Below are 15,705 nucleotides of genomic sequence, written 5' to 3'. Positions count from 1 at the left end.
TACTTCCTTCCTTTTTTTCCCTTGTTCCAATCTTTTAGAGGAAATCCAAGACATATTATTTCACCATATATTTCACCAAATATTTCAGACATATTTCTAACATATAAGGATTTTAATTCCTTAGTGTCTGACACCCAGTCCCAGTCTGTGTTCAACTTTTCCCAAATGTATCATAAATGCCTTTGTCAAACTTCCTCTTGTGGTTTTCTTCTGCAGTTTAGTAATGAACACTCTTTCTTGAACATAGCCAATCATCTCTTTCCTTGGTGAAACGTCTATCTAAGTGCTTAGGGCTTTTCTTACCAGTTGATTAATTTTCTTTTTTTGGGGCCACACTGTGTGGCATGTGGGATCTTTGTTCCCTGACCAAAGATCAAATCTGTGCCCCATGCAATGGATGTGCAGAGTCTTGACCACTGGACCACCAGGGAAGTCCCAGGCCTATTTTTAATTGGATTGCCTTGTTATTATTGACTGTAAGAATGTTCTCTGTATCAGTTCAGTTCAGTTCAGTTGCTCAGTGTCCGACTCTTTGTGATCCCATGGATGCAGCATGCCAGGCCTCCCTGTCCATCACCAACTCCCAGAGCTTACTCAAACTCATGTGCACTGAGTGAGTGATGCCATCCAACCATCTCATCCTCTGTCGTTCCCTTCTCCTCCTGCCCTCAATCTTTCCCAGCATCAGGGTCTTTTCAAATGTGTCACTTCTTCACATCAGATGGCCAAAGTATTGGAGTTTCAGCATCAGCATCAGTCCTTCCAATGAACACCCAGCACTGATCTCCTTTAGGATGGACTGGTTGGATCTCCTTGCAGTCCAAAGGACTCTCAAGAGTCTTCTCCAACGCCACAGTTCAAAAGCATCAATTCTTCAGTGCTCAGCTTTCTTTATAGTCCCAACTCTCACATCCATCCATACATGACTAGTGGAAAAACCATAGCCTTGACTAGACAGACCTTTGTTGGCAAAGTAATATCTCTGCTTTTTAATTTGCTGTCTAGGTTGGTCATAACTTTTCTCCCAAGGAGTAAGCATCTTTTAATTTCATGGCTGCAGTCACCATATGCAGTGATTTTGGAGCCCCCAAAAATAGTCTGCCACTGTTTCCACTGTTTCCCCAACTATTTGCCATGAAGTGATGGGACCAGGTGCCATGATCTTAGTTTTCTGAATGTTGAGCTTTAAGCCAACTTTTTCACTCTCCTCTTTCACTTTTATCAAGAGGCTCTTTAGTTCTTCTTCGCTTTTTGCCATAAGGGTGGTGTCATCTGCTATCTGAGGTTATTGATATTTCTCCCAGCAATCTTGATTCCAGCTTGTGCTTCATCCAGCCCAGTGTTTCTCATGATGTACTCTGCATATAAGTGAAATAAGAAGGGTGACAATATACAGCCTTGACATACTCCTTTCCCGGTTTGAAACCAGTCTGCTGTTTCACGTCCAGTTCTAACTGTTGCTTCCTGACCTGCATACAGGTTTCTCAAGAGGCAGGTCAGGTTATCTGGTATTCCCATCTCTTTCAGAATTTTCCACAGTTTGCGGTGACCCACACAGTCATAGGCTTTGGCATAGTCAATAAAGCAGAAATAGATGTTTTTTTGGAATTCTCTTGCTTTTTTGATAACCCAACGGATCTCTGGTTCCTCTGCCTTTTCTAAATCCAGCTTGAACATCTGGAAGTTTACGGTTCATGTACTGTTGAAACCTGGCTTGGAGAATTTTGAGCATTACTTTACCCGTGTGTGAGGTGAGTGCAATTGTGTGGTAGTTTGAGCATTCTTTGGCACTGCCTCTCTTTGGGGCTGGAAATGAAAACTGACCTTTTCCAGTCCTGTGGTCACTGCTGAGTTTTCCAGATTTGCTGGCATATTGAGTGCAGCACTTTCACAGCATCATCTTCTGGGATTTGAAATAGCTCAACTGGAATCCCATCACTTCCACTAGCTTTGTTCGTAGTGATGCCTCCTAAGGCCCACCTGACTTCACATTCCAGGATGTCTGGCTCTAGGTGAGTGATCATATCATCGTGATTATCTGGGTCATGAAGATCTTTTTTGTATAGTTCTTCTGTGTATTCTTGCCACCTCTTCTTAGTATCTTCTGCTTTCTCTATATATTCTTGATATATAATTTAATGGTTTTCAGTGTAGAAATCTGGTATTTCTTATTCTCAGTAGGTTTTTCATGGAAGCTTTTGATCATATTAAGGAAACTCCTTTCTATTCTTTGTTGTTTTTTTTCTGGTGGTGCCACTCAACTTGCAGGATCTTAGTTCCCCAATGAGGGAATGAACCTGCGCCCCAGCAGTGAAAGTACTGAGTCCTAACCATTTGAACCACCAGGAGATTCCCTGCTGAAAACTTTTATCATAAATGAGTGTAAAGAGTTTGTTATCTGCTTTTACTGCATCTAATGAAACATTAGTTAGTTCTACTATTGCATAGCAAATTACCTTAAAACTGAGCAGCTTAAAATAATGATTATTTATTATCTCAGTTTTCATGAGTCAGTAATATACGTGCACAGGCAGCACAGCAGGGTGACTTGGACTCAGGATCTCTCACAAGGCTACCATCAAGGTATACTAGCCACAGCTGGAATCATCTCAAAGGTAGCTCGATACTGATTCCCTTCCAAACTCATTTAGGTTAAGTGGAGGTTGGCAGACTTAAGATGACCCAATTCCAAGCTTCCCCATTTGGTTTTTGATAGAATTCAAGTTCTTGCTGGCTGATGGCCAGAGACCTCAGTTTCTTGCCACATGGGCCTCTCCACAGAGCTACTCACAAGAGGGCAGAATGCTTCCAGAGCTGGAGAAGAAAGTAGAGCAAGATAGAAGACACAGTCTTTTTGGAACCTAATCTCCAAAGTGATACCCAATCTCTTTTGCAGTACTCTATTGTTAGAAAATGAGACACTATGTCCCGTGTACACTCAAGGGGAGAAGATTACACAAAAGTGCAAACAGGAAGAGGCAGTGATTATTTGGGGACCAGTTTAGAAGCTGCCCATCACAATGAAAATGATCCTGTGGTTTTTGTCCTTTTAAATCTCAGCAGCTGCTTATTTTTGTATGTCCAGGAAGTCAAGAATGGTTTTGGCATTTTTAAATGGTTGAAAGAAAGTCAAAAGAAGATACTATTTTGTGACATGTGACATTAAACTATGTCTCAGCAACATGCGATAAAGTTTTGTTGGAGCAGAGCCATGTTCATTTGTTAATGTACTATCTGTGGCCACTTTGTAAAACACTGGCAGAGTTGACACTGACAGAGACTACAAGGCCAACAAAGCCTAAAATATTTCCTTATCCAGCCCTATACAGAAAAGTTTGTTGTTCTCTGCTTTATTCTAATTATTATGGAAAATTACATTAATTGATTTTCAGATGTTAAACCACACGTATTTCTGGGATAAATCCCACTTAGATAAGACCCAACCCTTTTATATGTTGCTGGATTCAGTTTGCTAATATTTTGTTAAGTATTTCTCCATCTGTGTCTGAGGAATATAGTAGACTTCCTTTTACTGTGATGTTTTTGCTTGGCTTTGGTATTAGAAAAATACTGGCCACATAGGACAAGTTATGAATTATTTCCTCTTATACTTTATGAGTGAGTTTGAGTATTAGTATTCTTCCTTCTTTTGATGGACTCACCAGTGAAGTCATATGGGCCTGCACTTTTTTTTTTTTTTGGGACAATTCTGAATTATTGTATTTACTTCTATAGATTTATTCAGACTGTTAATCTGTACCTTCCCAGGAGTTGGTCCATCTCACCTAGGTTGTCTGATTAAATTTATTTATATTACCTGACAAACATTTCATCTTATCTGCTTTTGACAATTTGAGTCTACCCTCTTATTTTCTTAGTCTAGGTTTATCAATTAAAAAAACTTTTTTCAATGATTATTTATTTTGTTACTGTTTTTGTTTCCTGTTTCACTGATATCCATTCTAATCTTTATTTTTTCCTTCTGCTTGCTTTGGGCTTTGCTCTTCTTTTTGCTAAGTTTTAAAAAACTTTATGTATTTATTTTTGGCTGTGATGGGTCTTTGTTGCTGCACGTGGGCTTCCTTTAACTGGGCAAGCAGGGGCTACTCTTCGCTGTGGTGTGCCGGCTTCTCACTGCTGTGGTGTCCCTTGTGGAGTATGGGCTCTAGCGTGAGCAGGCTTCAGTAGTCGCAGCGCACGGGCTTAGTTGGTCTGCGGTAGGTGGAATCTTCACGGACCAGGGATCAAACCCTCATCCCTTGCATTGGCAGGCAGATTCTTAACCAGTGGATCACCAGGGAAGTCCTTTTCTAATTTCTCAATGTTGAAGGCTGTTACTGATAAGAGCTTTCTCTCTTTCCTCTTTTGTGACACAGGATTGCAGAGCTGTATTACTATCTTGGCCACATCACATTAATGTTGGTAGCTTTTTATTTTCATTCAGTTCAAAATTACATAGAAGCATGATGCTGAATTTCCAAAGATTCTGTTGAGAATCTCTAGTTTAATTTTCTAGTTCTGGTCAAAGAATATATTTTGAATGATTTTAATCTTCTTAAATTAAGACTTATTTAGTAGCCCAATCTCTGCTCTATCCTAGAGAATGTTCCAAGTATGTATCTAAAGAACGTTGATTCTGTAATCATTGGGTGGATTGTTCTATCTGCACAGTATGCATTTTTCCATCTGTTTACTTTCAACCTATTTGTGTATTTCAATCTAAAGCTGTCTCTTACAGACAGCACAAGCTGGGTCTTGTTTTTTAATCCATACTGACAATTTGTCTTCTGGGTGAAGTGTTCAGTCTGTCCACATTTAATAAAAATTGTTGGTTTTTTAATCTTTTTTTTTTTTTTTTTTTTGTGGAGGGGTGGAAATATGCTGCATGGCATGTAGAATCTCAGCTCCCTGACCAGGGATGCCATCAGCAACCCCTGCATTGAAAGCATGGAGTCTTAGTCACTGGACAACCAAGGAAGTCCCAGTAAAATTATTGCATTTTCTCTCCCATTCTTTTTCTGTTTGTTTCATGCTTTCCTTAAGTTTGTTTTTCTGTCTCTCCTTTACTGTTTTCTTGTATCAGGTGTACTGTTTCAATTCCTCTGTTGATTTTTTTACCTTTTCCCTGAGTTATTTTCTTATAGTTTGCTCATAGAATACAATATGTATCTTAATTTACCACAATGTATTTCAGAACAGTAACTTAATTCTCACAAAAACATAAGCATTTTACTCCAATACGTAATGGTTCTCTTCTCTCTTTGTGCTATTATTTTCGCATGTTCTAACATATTTTATATATTACTCCTATAAATATCATAGACCTATCAATACTGTTGCTGTTCAGTTGCTCAGTCATGTCTGACTCTTTGTGACCCCATGAACTGCAGCATGTCAGGCTTACCTGTCATTCACCGTCTCCCAGAGCTTGCTCAAACTCATGTTCATTGAGTTGGTGATACCATCCAACCATCTCATCCTCTGTCGTCCCCTTCTCCTCCTGCCTTCAATCTTTCCCAGCATCAGGGTCTTTTCTAATGAGTCAGCTCTTCACATCAGGTGGCCAAAGTACTGGAGCTTCAACTTCAGCATCAGTCCTTCCAATGAATATTCAGGACTGATTTTCTTTAGGATTGACAGGTTTGACCTCCTTGCAGTCCAAGGGACTCTCAAGAGTCTTCTCCAACACCACAGTTCAAAAGCATCAATTCTTGGGTGCTCAGCCTTCTTTATGGTTGCCTTATTTAAGTTCTGGCAATTCTTCTTCAGTTCAGTTTCCCAGCAATTGTTCTTTCCGTTTTGGTTTTTCTTTGCCCAGCTTTGTGGGGTCTCAATATGTGCATATATAGTTTACTATTCAGCCAAATTTATGAAGATTTCTGTAGTCTTTTTTTGAGTAGCTTCCCTCTTTCCAGACACCTATTTGGTCATCCTGGTCTCCCAGAACTTTGATCTTTCTCTTCAAATCAGACAGAACTTTGTGCCCTGCTTGCATTCCTTCTTCTGTACCATTATCTCAAAAATGCCACCAAGCAGAAAGCCACGACAATCATAAGGCTCACCTCATTTGTTTCTCAGTTCTGCTCTGCATGTTGTCCAACATTTCAGACTGCTTGCTTTCTATGTTTTGTACAGTTTTAGAGCTGTTTATAGCAGGAGGGCAGTGACTGTTGTTATCAGAAACAGAGGTCTCCACTCTTGATTTTTAAAGTCTGTATCTTTTTTCTTTTAAACTATATTTAATATACTGCTAAAGTCACTAGAACATGCAAAATTCTGAACATTAACCTGTGGTTGATGATTTTAAGATATTTAGATTTATGAATTTAATGTGTTTATGTTAAAAGCTTTTGTTTTTCAGAAATGCTTATTTTAGTAATGCATGTTGGGACTTCCCTGGTGGAGCAGTAGATAAGAATCCTCCTGCCAATGCGGAGGACACGAGTTCCATCCCTGGCCTGAGAAGATCCCACATGTTGCAGAGCTACTAAACTCGTGTGCCACAACCAGTGAGCCTTCACTCCAGAGCCCTCAAGCCTGCATGCTGCAACTACTGAAGCCCGTGCCCAGAGCCTGTGCTCTGCAACGAGAGGCCACCACAATGAGAAATCCCCACACCATAACAAAGAGTATCCCCCACTTGCCACAACTAGAGAAAGGCTGCTCAAAAGCGACGAAGACTCAGTGTAAAAAAAGAAATGCATATTTACACTGTTAAGGAATTTTTCACAAAAAGATAAAATGAATAAGATAAAAGAGTGGGGGTATAGAGAAAACAAAACTAGCAATATTACTAAGTAATATCAAGTAACTTAAATTTTATTTTAAATTTTGAGGCAGAATTTGAGCCAAATTCCAAAATAAGCTTTTTGTTCCATTTCTAACTTCTAAAGTCGCTTTCTCTTTCTTGAAACATCATTTCTCTATGAAACCAAAATGAAATTTACTAAATATATTTAGCAGCCTGCGTTAAAAGCTAGTACAGGCAGGACATAATGGGCTATGACTTACCCTTCTAAAATATAAAATACTTACGCATCTGTAGTCTTTGTACACCCATTGAGATTCAGCACTTCAATGTTCCTACAGTTTTGTGCAAAGGTTCTTTACAGGAAAGAACAAAGTAAAGAGTCTGAGGCAAAATGTGCACAATTCTCAGCATTAAAAAAATAATAGAAGATACAAAACGGCAAACCTGGATATTAGTACAAAAAGTCATTAAGTTACGAATAAATTAATTTTCAACCATAAACTTTTAAACATCAATCTTTTTGTCAACCAAAGTTAAAATTATCCAAGCTTGAATTACACAAACAAACTTTACTCAAGGCTCCAAATGAACCATTTATAATAAGGGGAAGCTGGTTTTTGGGGGGGAGCATATGTTCTTGTTTTATTCCCAAAACCATACATCCCACTACTGGATATTGGTATGATAAGCAATGAATGTGTATCTGGGTTCAGAACAGCTTAAGAATATGAAAACTATCCCAGCGTTTTCTGGGTGAGATGCTGCTGTGTCTCATGTTGTTCTTTACTTCAATCAGTAAGATCAGTTAATGGGTAGTTATGTTTTTACCTTAAAGCATTGTCTCCTACTCCAAGACACCCACGAAGACTTAACTTTCGTAAAAAGCCCCCACACCTTTTTGAAATATTCTCCACTACCCGGCCCTGTAAAAAAGAGAAGATAGGTATACAAAAAGATAAGCCACCACATCTTGAAAAGAACATATTCTCATTATTAAAATGCTTCTAACTCGTTTAAACAACCTAATTAAATCAAATCAGCTTTCTTGGTCTATATAAAATATGCCTAAACTCTACATTGTTATTTATTTTGTTCATCTTTAAGATACTTTGTATTTGAGGAAATGGTGCTCTGTAGTTCTCTTATGTCACTGTATTATTGTTTCGGTACATTTACTATAGCACTCTAAATACAGCAGAGATTCAATGAACACTTAACAAAAGCTTGCTGAATGATTTTGTGGGTTATGTTGCTTTACACATTTACATCCATGAAAATAAAGAGAATTGGGAAAAACAAAAATCCACCATGTTGATGATACTTTCTGAAGATAATGGAAAGTTCATGTAAGGTTTCTTAAACTTCTTACATGAATCCTCAAGACAACTAAGCTCCATTAGTATGCTAAAAACAAAAACAAAAACCCAACCCAGTTGAAAAAAATCTAAACCTAAATCTTTCTTAATCCTTGTAACACAGTGAGGAAGCTATGATTTGCACTCTCCAGATGAGAGAACCAAGGACCACAGAGTTAAAATTCAGGTTAAAATAATATAAGCTTAAGCCATTCTCCATTTGAGAAAACAGGCAATACTAAGGCTGAAATATGAGGGAGAAATGAGAAGGGAAAAAAAAAATCTCTCCACAGCAAAAGTAATCCAATACATTTTTCTGGAGAATGAAAGAAAAACTTATCTGTAGGCTCTCCTAGAACCCAAAATGCTCATCAAGAAGAATTTATGCAAATATTATGCCTCAGTAAGTTCTTAACTCCACTTATTTTTCCATAAACGGATATAAAAAGGCTTCCTAAAAAGAGCAAACACAGGTCCATATTTCTACAACAAAAATAAAAACAAAAACTTAGTAATAAATAATTTACTATTATTTCAGTAAAATAATTTTGCTTATTCTCAAAAGCTGATCAAGTTCTTGGGGAACACTGCAGGCTCTCATGAAATTCGGATGCACTGAAATGAATGGTTTCTCTCTCCAGGGAAAGGAGATTTATATAGCTGAGGCTAATTCGTTCCATGCTGTAATTACATTCTAACAAGAGAAATGGGGCCACACACCACATAATTATACCTCAATATCCCTCTGGAAATCAAACAGGTCAATTCGCTGCCAGTTACTGCCATCCAAAGCTAGAACATTCCAGGCCTGTTTTGAAGAAAAAGACACAAAATGAGCAGAAGCTGAAATGAAGGGAAAAAGCCAGCCAAGTCCAAGTTCAAAAATCAACCTACTAATGATTGAAATTGTCCAAAAAAATGTCTCAGCACACCCATCATTAACTCCCAAAAGGTGAGTCTCATTTCTGATTCATGTTTTATTCTCTAAGTAGATTATCTCATAAATGAGTGGGTACAGAAATTAGCAGTTGTGAAAGATCTTACATTAGGGGGCTGGGGAAAGGACAGGTTGTAATAAGTACCACAGTCAGAGACTGTTTTCTAACTGGAATTTCTCATTTCAAAATGAGACGATCCAACTGGTGAAAAGCAAGTCTGTTACTCTAGGAACAAGGTGAGGAAGAAACCAAAAAAAGAAGATGGACTCTGAATGTACTGTTTTCAATACATATACCATGTTTGATAAAAATATCCTAATCCATAGCATCACTTGTTTGGATCTGAAACTGTGATCTGGGATTTACAAAAGACACTATCATTTCTCTGTATATGTGACAGAGACTTTAATGCTTTCCTCATTACCAATTAGCTCACTCAGGCATGTTTTCCAATTGGTTATCTTTCCTTTCAACTCAGTTCAATGGTAATACATTTCTTTAATTAGCTAAAGAGAGGCAAGAAAGCTTTTCAACTTTTCAGGATAAGGTGAAAAATGACTCCACAGTGTTAACTTGCTATGGATCATTCTGCATTGTATTTTAATCAGAAAGCCTTTAAAAGTTTTCCTTATTAAATTTAAAGTGTATGCAAAGTCTTAATCCTGTTAATTCATAAACTGAGAATATCATCTCCTTTTACAACAATTCAAAACACAGATTCGAAACACTAAAATTGTAAAAAGGAAACTGCAGGCACACTTTTAAGTCCCAGGAAACTGTCATACAACCAGCAAGACATATGCCAGGGGTACAGGAGAAAATAAAGTCATTATTCTAGAAATGTTTAAGGTTCTCTTAGGATTTCAATGTTACGTCTCATTTTGTGGCTTCATATTTTTCTAATTTTTTTTTCCTCCTTTTTTCTTTTAAAACATTTTATTTATCTTTCATTAGCTGTGCCGGGTGTTCATTGCTGTGTGGGCTTTTCCCTAGTTGCTGCAAGCGGGGGCTACTTTTAAGTTGCAGTGTGCGGGCTTCTCATTGTGGTGGCTTCTCCTGTTGCTGAGTACAGGCTCCAGGGCATACAGAATTCAACAGTTGTGCTTCCCGGGCTCCAGAGCACAGGCTCAGCAGTTGTGGTGCACAGGCTTAGTTGTTCTGTGGCATGTGGGATCTTCCTGGATCAGGGATCAAACCCATGTCTCCTGCACTGGCAGGCGGATTCTTTATCACTGATCCACGAGGGACGCCCCCAATGGGTTCTTAATGGCTCCATGGAAGACAAGAACTTGTAAAGATCATGTGTTCACTAGATTCATAGGCTAAATATACCTCTGGTTTGGCTGGATATTTCTCATTTCCTCACACTACTTTTTCCAGCAAGCAGGAAACATGCTAAACTGAGACTAAAATTAGGAATGACAGGTTTCTCTCCAGAGTTTTTTTTTAAAGCACATTAACAAAATACTTCAAGTGCGGAGAGTAACAGGCTAACTACTTATGAACCAACTGTACAGATTTAACAAAGACTGGCATTGTGCTTCCTTTTAAGTTAAAGCACATTAAGAAGGAAGAAGAACCTGAACATGAAAACGACAACTAAAACTCACTCAAATCAACACTCTTGAGATGAGACTCTGCTACTGAACAGGTTTAGACACCAGTATGGGCATTTTGTTTCTCAGTGATGACCTCAGCTTCAAATGTAGACAGAAAAGAAACCCCAACTCATTTGTACCAGCTATGACTACAGTAACGACTCAGGCACCAGGAACAGAAATGTCATGAATAGAAATAATCAAAACATGACCGCCTGTTTCCTAAACAGCTGATACAGTTTCAGTATGGCTTTTAGGATGTAGAAATTATATTAAAGTTAGCAAGATAACGTGAATTTTCTATATGCTAAGTTTAGTGCTTTTTTTTTTTTTCATGAGGAAATCGGTGTTGGAAACTTGAAGGAAAACCTGTCTTTACAAAGATAAATACTCTGATATAACCAACCATATTACATATTCAGCACCTACAACTATACCTGGCACATAGTAGGTTCTCAGTAAATATTTGTTGAACAATCAAAAAGCCATTGTCTATTTTATAAAAAGGTGGTAAATATATGTATTCACTCATTTTATTAATTATTATATATCTATATTACAAAAGAGACTAGGAATGGTTCATAATGTAATTTTCCCACAACAGAGATTCTATTCTTAGTATTAGCGGCAACAATAGGATTATGATATTTGGCTGTTTTGTCACAGTAATGTCAGTTGTCAAAAGTTTGTAAGTAAGAGTAATGCAGAAACTGACTTTGAGAAAGGAATTTGGTTTGTGCTATAATTTCTTAAAAATTAAATTCTAGTTATAACCTTTTGAGAAAAAAATACCAGGAGATGCCATGGGTGCAACAACATCCTTGGAAACATAACACACAACTACCATCTGAAGTAAATGGTTCGTCCGCTACAGAAGCTGATTATCATTAATGTCAGCAAGGAATCCTCTTCTAATCATGTCAGCCACTCTTACCCTGGAGACCTGAGCACAGCGACACAAGGTAACAACATCCAGAAAAGAAAATATCCTAAAAAGAGATGGAGAAAAACTTTACTATACATTATATGACAAAGGAGTTTCTCTTGATTTTTGCCTATAAATAATTGGCTGTTAACACATGCAGGAAAAGACAGAAGTCCTTTAAATAATCACACAAAAAGCTGAAGCAATTTATACTACCCATATAAAACATACGGGGAAAAAGTCATCTTTTACCTGATAATGTTATGTGTAAGTACAAGTTCAATCATTCACATCAAGGGATGATAAAATATTTCCAATACATTTTTTTAAAGTAAAAAATCCACACTATGATTATCAAAAGAAAGAGGCTAGGGGAGGGTTATCTTTATAAAGAATTTTACAGTTATGAAGGGAAAAAAATAAAATATTGGCAACACCTAAAAACTAGCAACTATAAAATGTTAAATTTCTATGTATTTAATTCCAATTTGGGAAATTGTAAAACTCATTTAACACATCAATGTCAGGAAACACCACCTAAATTTTTTCTTAGACAGTTTAGTAGTATTGTAGAGACTGTCTTAGAGAGTTTAATATTATTGAAGCATTACTTGAAATAATTAACTTGCCTAAAGAACGATAACTCTCTATACCATAAGCCACCCATAAAAACAGGTCAGAGCATTCTGGCAATAAAGTGAATGGGTCACTTGAGCTTCAAGGTCTCCTTACTCATGAATACCTTTAAAGGGCATTTTGATCTCAATAACAAGCGAAGCTCTTCTGCACGTGGCAAAAGGTACAATATAGCATGTACTTTATAACCTGCGGCGGATTCATTTTGATATATGGCAAAACCAATACAATATTGTAAAGTTAAAAAATAAAATAAAATAAAATAAAAATAAATAAAGATGATATTCCTTGAAATAGCTGGAGATACTGGAGTGTTACAAAATGGAAGTCAAGAAGCATCTGTCTGGAGATGAAGGCTACACTTTCTATTCCAAGTTACTGTAACAGAACAAACTATTTGGTGATTAGAGGCTGTCAATCACATTTTAGAACTTGGAATAAACTGAGTTAATAATTACATCAGACAGAAAAGTTATGTATATTCTGTAAATAAAGTTTTTTAAAACTATTTTTAAGTTTAGGTAATATACATAACATGAAACTTACCAGTTAACCACTTTTAAATGTACAGTTCAATGGTATGAAGTATATTCACACTGCTGCACAACCACCACCACCACCAGCCATCTCAACAACTTTCTCATTTTCCCAAACTGAAACTCTATACACAGTGAACAGTGACTCCTCACTTCCCTTTCCCCAGCTCCTGACAACCACCACTCTGCTTTGTTTCTCTATGAATTTAACTACTCCACATACTTCATATGAGTGGAATCATCTAGTATCTGCCTTTTTGTTACAGGCTTCTTATTTCATGTCTTCAAGGTTCACCCATGCTGTTGAACGTATCTGAACTACCTTTTTAAAAGCTGAATAATATTCCAATGTATACATATACCATATTTTCTACATCTGTCCATAGATGGAAAGTGAACACCTTTCTTGATCCCTTGAGGTGACCCTGCTACAACCCTGATGGCTCTCTTTAATAAAATAAAATTTCCATATTTTTAAATACTGATTACAAACTCCATTCCCAAATAAATACATACACTATGAATCTAGGTACCTCAATTCCTAAAACAGTAAGTTTACCTAATGCAACAAACCTTCCTACAGTGCTTAATGCTGCTGCTTTTCACTGTCATCCACTATATACTATCGTTTTTGTGGAACTTCCTCAAGATCCCATTTCTGCCAAATCACCAGTAATCCCTAAGTAATTTGCATAAATATAATGTTACACATGGCAGGGACACAGGAGAGAAATTTTAGATAATGGATCCTCGTTAGACTAGGTTTAGTAACCTTTCAACAGAAAGGTTCTCCACAAAATAAAGCATAATAGACAGACATGAAACCTCAGGTTAGAGGTCAAATGTAGATCTAGGAGACTCTCTGAAGCACATATCCCAACAATCATAATTCCATTCTTAGAAAGTACTATCTGGGGTTCTAATGTCAAAATTCCCTTGAGTTGGCTTTTCACCTGGGTTTGACATTATGCTACATTAAAGAGAGAAAGAAGACAAATACAGTCTCTGTGCCCCTCTATGGCAATACTAGTTTGGACTTTCCAGTCCTGATTTTGACTCCTAGTAAGACAGATATGATAAGCTTCTGTGCTTGAAAGTGAAAGTCGCTCAGTCATCTCCGACTCTTTGTGACCCCATGGAATTCTCAGGCCAGAATACTGGAGTGGGTAGCCTTTCCCTTCTCTAGGGGATCTTCCCAACCCAGGGATCGAACCCAGGTCTCCTACATTGCAGGCAGATTCTTTACCAACTGAGCTATCAGGGAAGCCTAAGATGGAGTGATAAGCCTCTGTGCTTAAACCCCTTCAACCACCCCGCAGTCTGTCTAAATGTCTGCTATTATTTAGTAACTTCTGACTTCTACTTATCCTAGGAGATAAGGAGAGACAATTACCTTTAGAAACCCAAATATATGGACTGATGGGATAAGCTGCTAGAGTTTCAGTTACAGAGACTGGGTGCTGGAGGAGGGGAGAGGCCAGTTGGTGAGGATGGTGAAGAGGAGGTTCACAGAGAGCATTTATCCTTCTAAATATGGTTAACATTAATTTAAACTAAAAAAATCACTATAATTTTAAGTATGCATTTGTAGGATAAGTCAAGGTGAAACAATACTGCTATTTTTATATGACAGGCAAGAACAGTAAAACTACATTATACTGCTTTTCATCATCTTCAGGCTTGGTACTTTACACTGCAACCCTTTACACAATTCCTTCTTGAGGATACCTATTAGCCGTAATCAGAATGGTTATGATCAAAGAGATAAGAAAACTGAGGGCGAATGAAAGGTCTGTTACTATTGAAGCATTCTGCTTGACTGGTTCAATAAAAGTCTTTCCCCATCTTTTATCAAGAGATTGTTGAAAAACTGGCCTAGCTTTAGGCCACCCAAATTTAGGTAAAGTAGGCCTCATCTTCCCCATTCAAGCAAAAAGACTTTGGCTAGGTTTCTGAAATATAATGCGGAGATGTTAGGGTCTAATTATAAGTAGATGTTATTGCCATATGAAAAAAAAAAGATGTGCATGGTCCTATAGAAGGTAGAATTTCTGAGTGCGGAGCCCAGATATCTGCAGAAAAAAACAATTTCTCCAGGTGATTCTTATGAATATTATATAAAGGTGATAATTTATGATTTTCAAAAACATTTATAAAAGATGTGCAATTCAGATATTTTTAAAGCAAACTGCAGACAACTACACCTTCATGTTTTTAACCCCTTGATCATGGACTGAAATACACCAGGGTAGAGAGATGACAACAGTGAATAACAGCAAAGCCTTTTCATTAATTTACAAATTCAAATCTCTAGATGAAGAGGAATTTTTTTGGTTAATCCACATCCACTAACAAAAAATAAATGTCAAAGATGGCATCTGCCTGAGTTTGAGATCTAATACTCAAAAGAAGTCAAAGTCAAGAATCATTCTTTAGTCAGAACTCGTTTTTAAGATTCAAAAAGAAGGATGGGGTTGGGGCAGAAAGGAAGGACAGATCTCCTGTTGGACAGATCTATCTGGTCTCTGATCATGTTTTTTTTATAAACTCAGAAATAAACAAAATTCGGTTCTACTTCTGGTCATGGCTGAGTAAGTTTCCACTGGACTAACTTTCTAGATACAACATCAAATTGTGAACGTAAAAACAACCATCTGAAGGCAACAGAGATGAACAAATGCAGGCAGTTATTAAAGGGGAAAAGGGAACAACAAGCGACTCTGCAGGTGTTTTGTTTTTTTCATGGGTTTTATTCTGAGGACAGGTTGTACTTGGGGCTCTTAGAACTTGAATAGAAACCTGTGAAGGGGAATCAAGAGCAGAGTCTGAAGCAACCATAGGCAAGAGGAAGTGAGTGGAGAAAGAAAGTTAGAATGATGTGAGGGAGCACAAATTCCGTCCAAACCCCCAAGAGACCTGACTACTATGTGTGGTGGAAACACTCCAAGCTGCTAAATTTAGAAGAA

The 15,705-nt window shown here is 37.5% G+C and overlaps 1 protein-coding gene across 4 annotated transcripts in view; it reads right to left on the bottom strand.

Moving 5' to 3' along the window:
* The window catches only part of FBXL20 (F-box and leucine rich repeat protein 20), a 102,528-nt gene that overhangs the window by 15,581 nt on the left and 71,242 nt on the right, over positions 1–15,705 (bottom strand). For 2 of the 4 annotated variants that reach the window (XM_055576002.1, XM_055576003.1), the window contains exons 3-6: positions 11,577–11,631; positions 8,840–8,914; positions 7,580–7,674; positions 7,036–7,104 (exon numbers count right to left, since the gene is read on the bottom strand). In XM_055576002.1, the coding sequence (XP_055431977.1) occupies positions 7,036–7,104; positions 7,580–7,674; positions 8,840–8,914; positions 11,577–11,631 (294 nt within the window). Of the gene's footprint in view, positions 1–7,035; positions 7,105–7,579; positions 7,675–8,839; positions 8,915–11,416; positions 11,632–15,705 lie in introns of all 4 variants that reach the window. The other 2 variants (XM_055576004.1, XM_055576006.1) reach the window with 2 other exon arrangements.

The sequence above is a fragment of the Bubalus kerabau genome, chromosome 4, assembly GCF_029407905.1.
Source record: "Bubalus kerabau isolate K-KA32 ecotype Philippines breed swamp buffalo chromosome 4, PCC_UOA_SB_1v2, whole genome shotgun sequence".
Taxonomy (NCBI): domain Eukaryota; kingdom Metazoa; phylum Chordata; class Mammalia; order Artiodactyla; family Bovidae; genus Bubalus; species Bubalus kerabau.
The sequence above is the reverse complement of the archived record's forward strand: the minus strand, read 5'-3'. Positions and strand labels throughout refer to the sequence as shown.